The sequence below is a fragment of the Manis javanica genome, chromosome 6, assembly GCF_040802235.1.
Source record: "Manis javanica isolate MJ-LG chromosome 6, MJ_LKY, whole genome shotgun sequence".
In the NCBI taxonomy this organism is placed as follows: domain Eukaryota; kingdom Metazoa; phylum Chordata; class Mammalia; order Pholidota; family Manidae; genus Manis; species Manis javanica.
This window is the reverse complement of record NC_133161.1, coordinates 86862084-86874523: the sequence shown is the minus strand read 5'-3', so window position 1 is coordinate 86874523 and position 12440 is coordinate 86862084. Positions and strand designations below refer to the sequence as shown.

Below are 12440 nucleotides of genomic sequence, written 5' to 3'. Positions count from 1 at the left end.
CCGGTTCTCCTCTTACCGCCTTGATATCCACTTCTAATTCCTTTTCAGCCCCTCTTCTACCTTCAGCCCTCTAAATGTGCAGTTCTCAGTACTTCTCAGCTGTCTTCTCACGCCATGGGTATTTTCACCACTGAGAATTCATCCTTTGGTTTCAGGTACTATATATTTAAGACCAACTCCCAAATCCACATTTCTAACTTTGACTGTCTCACCAACATTTAATTTAATACTTTTAAAAGCTGATGTACATTTATTTCTATACCTTTACCTTAATGGCATCTCTCTTCAACATGTCTAAGAGGAACTTCAAATCTTCCCTCCCCATACCAACTCCTCTTTCTGATTTTCCTGTTTCTGTTGGTGGCACTACTTTTCACATATTCGTCAGCTTTAAATTTTAAAGTTGTCTTTGATTTTTCACATTTCAATTTTCACATCTAATCAGTTACTGCATGTTTTTAATTCTAATTTCCAATGTTCCTGGTATCCATCGCATCTTCTGTTTGAACGATTACTACCTCTATTCTGTCCCTAATTAAATCAATAATCCATTAACTAGTCTTTCCAGCTGTAACCTCTCTCTACTCCTACCTGTCTTCAACAGCACAGGTTGATCTTTACAAAGCACAGCTTCAAGCATATCATTCCACTGCTCAGGAAACTTTAATGACCCTCCAGTCCTGCCTTAGCCTTTCAAGTCATGGTCTGCAAAACTCAATTGATCTCTCTCTTCTTCTCTCCCAAGATTCCACATATTCTACAGTTGGACCAAAACATACCACAGGCTGTACTCTAGACATGCTGAAGTGCTTTCCCACCAATGTCTTTGTTCACACTCCTTCATTCACCTAAATGTCTTTCTCTAGCTCTGCCTCTCAGACTCTCCCAAATCCTCAGGGGCGAGCTCACATATATATTTGACATATAACATTGTATAAAGTTAAGGTGCACATTATAAAATTGTTTAATTTATGTTGAGTTGATACATTTATATATTGTAATATGATTGCCATTATAGCACCTCTATCACATCACATAATTATTTCTTTTTTGTGGTTGGAATAATTAAGATGTCCCACTTCCTATGAATTATTTTCTAATCATTCAAATATAATCTCTCCTTCCTGTGAAGCACCACAGCATTTTATTTGTACCTTTTATGATTTCCACTTCCATTATTGGAATACACTTCTTATTCTCTCTGAAATCAGGTTGTTTTATTCATGAGTATATGGCTTGAAATTTTAGCACTAACCTACCATAGTATCAGTGTTAAAATAGGACTTGATTAAATTGATGATTAGCAATTACATTTGAATCACCAAATTTTTATAGCTTTTATACATTATTGATGATACAAATATTTAACTACATATAATACGGAAAACTTTTATTCATATGGAAATGGAAAAAGTCTGAGAATGAATATTAAGTAATTTAAAATTGCTGCTGTGATTATAAATAGAAATTTAGTATGGCATCACAAGGAATTTAGGATATCAATGAAAATGTTTTGAACCATTGATACTTCAAGTTTCTTTCCATTAATTCTCTAAATGTTACTTTCCTTTTGGCCAGTTTATTATTCCAAAATAATTAAATATATAGAAATAGTACTTTTTTGCATCTTAATTCTCATCTCCATGCAGTTGGATGTGTTTAACAGACCTTGGAATGAATGTATTCTTGGTTTCCAGGCAGGCTGCTCTATAAAAGGTTCTCTGAATATTTCTTGACTATTTGTCAGTCATAACAAAGAGAGGTGGGATTTCTAAATAATGTTAGATATTAGTCTTGGCCAGTACATGTTGATTGTTTGTGTTCATTTTAGATCGTGGTGGGTTGTGAAGCCACGTCTTGTGGTGACCTTCATTCTGTGATGTTGGAGTACACTAAGGATGCAAGGTTTGTGAAATAATTGTTTACATTTTCTCTAAGCTTGAATACACAATTCAAATGGCAGTCCATTTTTAAGGCTACTGCTTTCAGAGAAGCAAGTTTTTTGTATTAAAAGTGGCAGTTCATGTGTATTTTATATGCATAAATTTCATTCATATAAAATTTGCACATGTCTTATTTTCAGACTTTTCCTTCAAACCAAGGAAAAGCAATTTTCATATTAGACTACAGTCAGCAAACTTTATATTTTAAAACAAGTAAGACACTACATTTGTCCTCAAAGTAGAAGTCTCTTTTATTCATGTTGCTCATTTTCAACCAACTTTAAAATAATTTAAATCTATGAAAGTTTGGAATATGCTTCAGCCAGCATCATATTTCTAAAGTACTGAAAAACATCCCAGAGTGCAGTTACCTTATTAGGGTGCAGAGAACCCTGCCTCTCACCACCAATGTTAAGAATGAATTATAGTGAGTTAAGCTAGGGTAGACAGAGAATTTGGTCAGTTGACTCCAGGTATATTTTTAGTAACAATATAAGTGAGAGGAAGCCATTAGAATGCAGCATTCATTTTGCTCAGTTTTGGAAAATGACACCATGCATACTATTATTTTATTCTGTTTTCTGTTAATAGATTCACATTCTTATAAAGAGTTAGACTATATCTTGTGTGAAATGGTTTCAATTTTCCTTTCCACTGTTTGTAATTGCAGAAATTTATAGGAAATGGGAAATTTACATAAAATATCTTTATTTAACCCAACCCCACAGCACAACTTTGATTTAGACAGGTCATATACTTCCCTTAAGAGTTGTCTAACACAGCCTCTGGCTTCTGCAGGTCTGATTCATGGCAGCTCGTTCAGACCCAATGCCTTCCTTCCTCCTCGAACAGCATCGGCTGCTCCCCCTTCCAGTTCCATGAAGCCACCATCTACAATGCTGTCAACAGTTCAAGCTGGAAGCGAATCACCATTCAGCTGCCTGACCATGTCTCCTCCAGGTAGGTTGCGTACTAAGGTACACTTGGTGGGGGTTATCTGGCAGTCACTCCAGAGCTTGTGCAGTGAGCAGAGAACAATTGATAAAATGAAGCCAGGGTTTTGGTTGCAGCCCTCGAACCCTCCCCCTCTTCCCTCCCTCCTGTCACCAAGGCATGCCCCAAAATGGCAATTGCTTGTCCAAGTAGAAATAGAAAGAAATAGGATCTTGTTTGTAAATGATCCACAGATCCCAAATTCTCTTTTGACTAAATACCACAGCACAGGCCAGACTCAGTCACGGGTCCCGAATCACAGATGCCCAAAGACCTGGAGTTGGCACTGTGTCTGCTCTAATATTCTGTACTCCCAAAGGCTGCGCTGCTCTTCCTGGACCGTCCCCACAGGGCAGGTGTAAGGCCGGTCGGGTGCCACAAAGCCACAGGATAAACATACGGAAAGCAGTCTTCCTGGAGCAGCATTCATTTTGCTCAGTTTTGGAAAATGACACCCTCCTATAGGAAACATGGGCACAGATTTACTACAGAGTGGAACAGGAAATTCACATAAAACTTGCAGAGAAGGCACAAGCTTCCAGAAGGGCACTGTGGGGTATATGCCCAGAGTCTGGTGGGCACAACTCACTCACCTCTGCCAATCGAGGGCCTCAGGGAGAGGTTTGGGAGGCCCTTTCTTCAGAAGTAGTCCCCATTCCCAGGCCTAGAGACAGCACACAGCCAGGGGAAACAACAGCCTCCTGAATCCCTTTTGTCCTCTGTGGGACTTTCAGTGCAACACAGTTCCGCTGGATCCAGAAGGGTGAAGAAACGGAGAAGCAGAGCTGGGCGATCGACCACGTGTACATCGGCGAGGCGTGCCCCAAGCTGTGCAGCGGGCGTGGGTACTGCGCGCCCGGCGCCGTCTGCATCTGCGATGAAAGCTTCCAAGGTCTGCATCCCACACGGTTGCATTTGATCCCAGGGACCATGAGGTTCCCCTCAGCCCAGCACATATCCAAAGGACTCTAGCAAATGGATAGAAACAGTCCGAAGGATTTGGGATGGATGATACACTCTCTGATCTCGGAGTGGTTTATTTTCATAATGAATTATCAAGGATAAGTTATACTATATTCCCTGAAGTATGTTTTTAAATGCAGATTTTAACTGCTCAGGAGTTCTACAGTCCCTCACGTTCACTTTCTTCCATATAACTCCCTGCTCCTCCTCCAGCCCCCAGCACTTTATTTCCATTCCTGGCCTCTCTGCCCATACCCAGCAGACGTACACTCCCAGAAATATACTTTTCTCTTCATTTTAGTGATTATCAGCTTCTGTTGTTGAAAATAATCCCATTTTCGTTGGGATTACTTGGGTTGCTTAACCAGTATTCCTTTTCTCTTAGCGTCTCCCAACAACAGCTGCCACTCTACTCCCAAGATACAGCTGACAATTCAAAATGATCTGTTTTCTGGGTCACTGTTCCCTCAAAAAAAAGCTGTCATGACTCAGAAAAATACATTTTTACTGCCTGAATAAAGTACAGTTTTACTCCTGGTTCTGTCTGCCTCTTAGAAGGTGTGCAGCCCTGCTTCCCTTCAATGCAATGTTTCTAACAGGTTTCAGCCTCTACCATCACAAAGTCCACATAATCCCCATTAAATCCTCAGAGCCTACTACTGGGCATATAGCATTGCTCAATAAATCTTTTTTGGATGAGTCCTTACATTGCCTGTGACTAACTGTTGTTTACAGTTGTCCCAGTTCATTCAGCAGAGTCCCTTGGGACTTCCGATATCCCCATAAGTTATCTATAGCTAATATAGTTGTTCCCACTTTACAGGAAAAGAAACTGAGGCTCAGGGAGGTTAAGTGACTTGCCCAAGATCACACAGCTAATGTCAGAAAGAAAACCAGTCGTTAGATTATTCTTTCAATCAAACTTGCTGTCTCTGATAGCTGAGTGATTTATACAGAGAGGAGCAGAGTTATACAACCTCCCCAAGGGTACAATGTAAGAATCCACAGATTTGAATACTGGAGTAGACTGTATTTCACTTTCTTGGTTGATGCTATTTCCCTGCCTCCACATGAAATGAGCATGACTAATGTAAGCTGCTGCACATCTCTGGTGTCAGAAATCACTAGTGTTGTCTTTTTCCTCTGGTCGCATTACTGCTGAGACCCGCTGGGTCTGTCTGTGTATTAGCTAGAGAATTTGAGCTTTAGGTCAGTGAACAAATTCAGTGTGTCACAAGGAATCCTACATGTCTGGAATCTGCCCTCTCCCCCTACCCAACAGAGCTTTAACCTTTGGGTGTTGAACCTTTGTAGATGTTAGAAAAGCTGTGCGATTCAAATCAAGGGGAACCACGAGCACATACACACCTGCTAACGTGGTGGTGTCTCACTTAAATGCCCGTGTTTCTGCCCCATGGCCTCTGAGAGACGCTTTCGGTTTATTCATTATTCACTTATCCCAGCTTCATTATTGAATAGTTTAGATGGTCTAAGTATTATGCTAGGTAGAATCCAACAATGAATGAAATACAGACTGCTCTCAAGAATCATCAAGTGTAGAGCTGCAAGAAGAATAAGAACATGACTTATTTTCTGCTCCAAAAGCATGTTAGGGAAAAAGAAATTAGGTTGGCCTCTCATGCTAGAGTAAGAGCTCCCTCCTGAGACCCATCATTGGCAAACATGCAGGCCCAGCCAGATGCTGTGGTGTTTAAACAATAGATTTACAGGAGCAGTAAGCACCTTCGCACCTACATGTCTTAGTAAACAAGGACTCAAAGAAAATGGGATTTTTTTTCAACAACATAAGCCAATAATTGCTAAAATGAAGAGAAAGGTTTGTTTCTGGGAATGTACATCTGCTTGGTATTTTGTCATTTTTCAGTAACTACAATGGATTAAATCTGAAACTGAAAACTTGTTCTCAATCATTCATGAGTCTGCTTGTTCCAGCTCATTTTTGCAACTATTCCACTCCCTCTAGGTGACGATTGCTCTGTTTTCAGTCATGATCTTCCTAGCTACATTAAAGATAATTTTGAGTCAGCAAGAGTCACCGAGGCAAACTGGGAGACCATCCAAGGCGGGGTGATAGGCAGTGGCTGTGGGCAGCTTGCACCCTACGCCCATGGAGACTCACTCTACTTTAATGGCTGTCAGATAAGGCAGGCTGCCACCAAACCGCTGGATCTCACTCGAGCAAGGTAACAAAACTCCTCCATTGTAGTCCAAACACAGCATCGATCACAAGATTTGTCAGTGTCTAATGTCTATCAGATATGATGATGAACTTCATGGTGCATTTGTCACTAAGCAATGGAAACCGAAATATCATTTGAATTATTTGGTATGACAGAGCACTATATGTTTTTGCAACTCAGAATTGTGCTTTGCTTAAGTTTATTATAGACTCACCCTATATTTCTTCATGCACACTGGTGAGTAGTGGTGATATAGGTATAAACCTGGAGTATACCCAAATATAAAAAAATTGATTAGTGTAACAAAGCAATATGCTATACCCCTTAAACTTAAATAATGTTTCATGTCGATTATATCTCAATAAAGTTGAAAAAAAGGAGTGAGAAATAAAACTGACTGTGGATACTGTATAGACAAATTTAATGTTGACCATTTGCAAGCATGCAAATATAAAGGTATGTGAAGTATATTTGGAGTCATGTAAACAATACACCTTTATTTAACATATGTAGTTAGAAAAAATAAAAATGAAGGCTTGCTGGATGGATGGATGGATGGATGGATGGATGGATGGATGGATGGATGGATGGATGAATGGATGGGAACTTTAAAAATGCACATGCTATAAGACCTGCATAATAATGCAGAATAGAGAGACAGAGACTGTGCAAATCCACTAAGAATTGACAGAAAGAGACTCCTTCCCTACCTGCCCTCCCAGCTCTTCTGCCCCCTTAGCCAGTGCAAGCATAGTTTGTTGTCTCTATAGTTCAAGAAAAGACTCCAAGGCTTTATAGATTGCAAAGTACTGGAGTAGAGTATTCCCTGAATGCTGGAAAGTGTTCAGTTAAGTACAAGTATGTTTGAGAATGAGATGTTAGGGTAGTAAGAATGTAGACTTTTACCTGATGCTTTTCAGTTTGCAAAATACTAGTAGTGTATTTTCAGAGGCAGAAAGGCAGGTTTGGGGGACTTTAATATGATAAACAGTGAAAATATAATAAAATTAATTCCTGTATGGTCACCATGGTGATGTCAAAAGTTATGTTCACTCATCTCTTTTTTTTCCTACCACTATTATATACTTAATCTAGAGGCAACCAGATGTTTCTCCTGACCCCATATACAGCTATGACCTGCTGCCTACTTAAAAATTACACACCGTGTTGTACAAGTAACTTTGTTTTAAATTAATATATGTATTTCCAAGTTTTAAGTCTGGTGCTCTATTTGACACCTGTCCTAAGTGGGATGTTCTATTACTAGGACTCTTATGATGATAGTTTCCTATGTTTAAAAACCATATATTACAAGGGCAAGGATGCCTGTGAGAAGCACAAAGACATGTCAAACAGACATGGTCCAGAGCCTGCAAGTCTAAATCGGTTTTCCCTCCACTCTGATCCTCAGACATCTTGTCCTAAAAAAGACATGAAAATTTATCTTGTGCAGATGCAATTCAGCCTGGAGCTATTTGTGAAAAAAAAAGTATGTAGCATAAATATTGTGCTTTTATTGCTTGTTTTCTCCATGTCCTTGGCTGCCTATTTGGCCCATCAGACCTTTCAGAGAACAGGAGGAGTGTCAGGCGAAATAACCTAACAAGTTGAAAAAAGGAGAGCTTTTAGAAAGTCAAAATTGTTTTGTGTAAAAAAACAGCCTTCTGAGGGTACTTTTCATATGTATGATCTAAAAGATAATATGGGTAGATTCTACTACTAATATTTAGCATAAGACTGGATGCTTCTATTTTTTACTATATTGTAAACTCAGAAACTATGGACTTGAGAAACAGGAAAGATTTAAAAAAACAGAAAGTGTAACTCCCTTAATACATCCTGACTCTTGTTTACAGATGATTTCCCTGTGTTTTTCAGCAAAATCATGTTCGTTTTACAAATCGGGAGCACGGCACAGACAGACAGCTGCAACAGTGACCTGAGCGGCCCCCATGCAGTGGACAAGGCTGTGCTGCTGCAATACAGTGTCAACAACGGGGTCACCTGGCATGTCATCGCACAGCACCAGCCGAAGGACTTCACACAGGCTCAGAGAGTGTCATACAACGTCCCTCTGTAAGTGGCCTGACTGGGAAGGCATGAACTCATGCATGATTCCTGAGAACCACATCGTTTGAGCTAGAAGGTGGTGAAGTTACTGGACCAACTGCAAAAGTACTCAGTGGAGAACCAAGACTAATCTAGATCTCCAACACTGTATTCCTAGGTTCTATTAGTACAACAGGCAAAAACTGAAGCAAGGAATAGGGCAAGAAGGAATAGAAAAAAACAACTAGGTGCAAAGGTGCTTTTTGCACATTTCCTCTCTCTAAGCAGGATTTTAGTCCTGCAGAAAACATTTTTAATTTTCTGCTGGGTATGCTCATGTGAAACTTTCCTGAGGCTAGGTAATTATGTCACTTTTGCTTAGCATCATACCCCCAGAAGCTACCACAGTGATGGCACATCACATATTTTGAGGAAATGCCTTGCTCTTCCAGGTACGACTGGAGCAAAGGAAGAAAGGAAGGAGGCGTAGAAGTATTATAAGTCCTTAAGTAGTCAATAAAATTTAATGCTGCTTCTAAGAGCGCTATGATCTAAGCAGATCTGAATTCCATACCTAGAGTTTTGTTGATTTAGATTAGCCTCTTATATTTGAAGTCTGGAAGTCACATACCAGAAAACTCTATGTTTTCTAGTGTTTAACCTCTTTGTCCTTCTTTCTGTGACCCAGGGAGGCAAGGATGAAAGGAGTTTTATTACGCTGGTGGCAACCACGCCACAATGGGACAGGTCATGATCAATGGGCTTTGGACCATGTCGAGGTCGTTCTGTGAGTATCTGATATGTAGCATCCCATGTCCGTTTCAGAAAGGTCTGAAATCCCTTGATATGGAATGTTCCTTAATTCAGTAAGAACTGTTCCTGATGAGGAGCCCCCATGGGATTTTGGCTTTCACTCTTCAGCAACTACAATCTATAGCTCAAGTCAACATGGAATAACAAAACCCCCAATATAATCTCAAAGCATCTTAGAGAACTTCAATATGCAAATGATTTATTTAAGGATTTGGCAGTGTTAGTTAAATTAGATCAAACAAAAGTCTTCAGGTAAATAGGAAACAATGTCTTCACCAGATCTGGGTTGCCTTCTAAAAAAAGATTTGTACTGATGGGTGTACAGAGTGTTACTAGTGAATGTGCCCAGTTACAGACCCTGTCTCAGCCACAGGTGCCTGAGGCATTCTTCCATTTAATGACACCTTTGCAACCAGAACAGAAAATCTGTGGTTTCAGATTCCACCTGACAATCCCAGCACCTAGCACGTTAAGGGTGTTCCCCTGTGGCCTCTCCCATGTGATAAGTTTGGCCCACTCTCAGCTAGCCGGGTTGACTGTTCCACAGAGAGATGACTTGCTTTTTCTCTAACAATCTAGTTCCTGTAAAACTGGAATGCTTATGTCTCGACGGGTTCGGACTGATGGCTCCAAGTGGTTGGCAAGGAGAGGCGAATCTTCTCGGTAGATAGGTTCAAATGTTCATTCTGTTTACCAAATCAAAAATGAAATCAGTCCCTTGGCTGATTTCAGTCATTTGGAAAGCAAATTTAAATGATTAACTGGTAGGAAAACTACCAGATTTGTTTTCTTTCAATCATAGCCATGAGCTGAATTTTTCAGCTCTCATCTTGAGTTAGCCCTCGTCTTAATTTTCACTGAGGCACCTGCTTGCATGGCATCCATATCAACCCCCAAATCCAAGAGCAACCTGGGCCCTGCACAAGCCCCCACTGTGCGCTCTGCTGCTTTGGACAACTTGCTGGGCTCTGCCTCCACAGGACAAAGTTGAAGTTTGTGCCCAAACTCATTTGAATCTATATATGAGGCTGATGTTTCACTTAAATATCGATTTCTTCAGACTGCATTATTCCAGGAGAATACAATAACCTGGACATTAAAGTGAATACATACACAGTAAGGCTAGAGAGAGATGTCCAGATCAGCCACAAACCAACCCGAGAGACATTCTGTTCTGCCCCAGCTGCTCTCCATCCAGAGCAGCGCTTCTCAATCTGCTTGGACCATCAGAATCGCTCAGGAGCTTTCAGAAGCATCCACAAATACCCCAATGCCCAGGACCATTCCTGCAGATGATATGGTTAAATTGATCTGCAGTGGGACCTGAGCATCAGTCTTTCTTAAAAGTGCCTCAGATGATTCTAGTAAACTGGTTGAGAATCAAATTTCGAGTCAATAACCACTTTTTATCTCTCAAGTGTCTTGCCAAGACAATTTACAGTAATGGGGCTCCCCGTGCCTGACAAAGCATTACCAACTCCCATGGAAACTTCAACACTTGACAGTCCTCAAAAGAAGGCAGGATGCTAACACTGCCCTTGGTTAGACATAATAATTCTTAATATATCACATGTTTTGAGTAGATAGTCTTCTCCTGCCACACAGCCAAGCAATTACAGTTATCTGTTTTGGATTTTAGAGGCATGGCTTCACCATAATTCCCTCCCTTGAACTAAAATTAAAGAGCAGATGGGGTCAGAAGTGCAAATACACTTCTCTTGTATGAAATAAGACCTTCACAACCCGGAAGCAGTACTCTGTCCTCTGCTTCCTGTTGACCTGCCTCAGGCCCTCAGAGTACCAGGAGGAAGCCTCACCACACAGCTCCCAAGGGAGCTTTCTTATAAGCAGCTACCAGCATCATGATATTATTACAAGAACCAAGTTCAGATTATAGATGAAATCTATCGTATCAATCATACCTATTATTTCTGGAGCAATAAACTGTATTTGTAAAGACTTCACTTTTATTCCTTCTCCAGAATTTTAATACTTTGAAGAATTTATCACTTACCAGGCACCTGTCTGCTCTTACTCAGCTCTTACTCACCTGTCTGCTCTTACTCTGTCTCAAACTGTCAGGACACTCAAACACTTTGAATGAGAAGAAAGTATTGCCTCGCATGCACAGTGTTGCATGATTTGAGTTTTATTCAGTGTCTTCTTTCAGTGAATAATTTAAAAATTATATTCACACCTATCACCATATAATTTTAGTTAGACATATTACACATATAGTTTTGAAAACAAATGCTATCTTTAATGACATTTCAAAAATGTGTCAATATTCAAGGAGTTACTTTATTTTCCTCCTGAGGAAATACCTCACAAAGCTGAGTTCAGTAAACAACTTGTTTAACAAATACAAGACAAAGAAAATGTATTTTCAGAACTAGGTTTTGGGTGTTTTGCTCTTGCCCTAGGATTTTAAATTTCTAAGTCATGATATACTTTCAAAGTACTTCTCAAAAGAGTCATAAAAAGTTGTAAGGCTTTCTCTAATTAATATGCCCTTGGCAACTCTACAAAGCAATTATTTCAGTTCATTGATTTGATGAGTTTAAAATAAAAAAAGAAAGTTCACAAATATTGCTAATTATAACTTTGCTATCGCAGATGTCTGTTTAGAAATAAAGAGGTGGAATACTCCCACACGGCCCTGTTAAATTGAAATATCCTTTTAATTCACTATACTTCTGTGTAATAACATTTAGTTACATAAACTAGTAATGTTAACTCCTCAAGTGTGGAGGGAAGAAAAGGAGACTGAGGTGCTCATCGAAAGAGATACAAGCCCTTCTGCCTTAGTAGGGCTGCTAATATGTTTTTGCAACTAATGGTTGAGGGTTTATATTTTTAGAATGTATGTTCTTTTCTCGGTGAATACTGGCCTTAATCTAGCTTTATTACCATAGTTTTGCTATTGCGCATGTGCAGTAAGGACACATGCTAAAAATCCCTAGACATAAAAACTGTGATCACGCATGGTATCTTGAGTTTTAACCACAGTGCTGCCCATATTAACCAAGAAGATTTATGAGTTTGATGACAACAAACTTGGCACTTTTGAAAATACTGCAAGACTTAGGAATGCATCCTAAATGAACAAGATACATAATATACTGTCAGTGGTTTAATTCCAACATACTCTATGTGGAAGGACTTGAGTTTTATAAATATGGATACACAGAATGACCACCCCACACCGTAAAGAGAAAAACCACCGTCTAGCATTTAACAAGCAGAGTCACTTCTTTATGCTTGTTTGAGAGTGTAATCTCCCCCTCTGGTGACATTTTTCAGTAAAACCTGCCCACGAACAGCACTTGGTGAGGATTAGCCCCTGCTAATGTACCGCAGAACAGATTAACTGAATTGACAGATCACTTTTTTCCAGCCTCACTAGCTTACAAAAAGTCCCCATTCTGTAAAGTCTGAAAAATGTAGCATAACACAGTCATGGACAATCGTGTCAGAA

At 39.8% G+C, this 12440-nt stretch overlaps 1 protein-coding gene across 2 annotated transcripts in view; it reads left to right on the top strand.

The window, feature by feature from the left end:
* Positions 1-12440, top strand: part of RELN (reelin) — a 514773-nt gene that overhangs the window by 495745 nt on the left and 6588 nt on the right. Inside the window, exons 58-64 of one of the 2 annotated variants that reach the window (XM_073238979.1) lie at positions 1832-1905; positions 2742-2903; positions 3671-3828; positions 5884-6103; positions 7979-8176; positions 8838-8936; positions 9542-9625. In XM_073238979.1, coding sequence (XP_073095080.1) covers positions 1832-1905; positions 2742-2903; positions 3671-3828; positions 5884-6103; positions 7979-8176; positions 8838-8936; positions 9542-9625 — 995 coding nt within the window. The remainder of the gene's footprint in view (positions 1-1831; positions 1906-2741; positions 2904-3670; positions 3829-5883; positions 6104-7978; positions 8177-8837; positions 8937-9541; positions 9626-12440) is intronic. The other variant, XM_037001388.2, reaches the window with a different exon arrangement.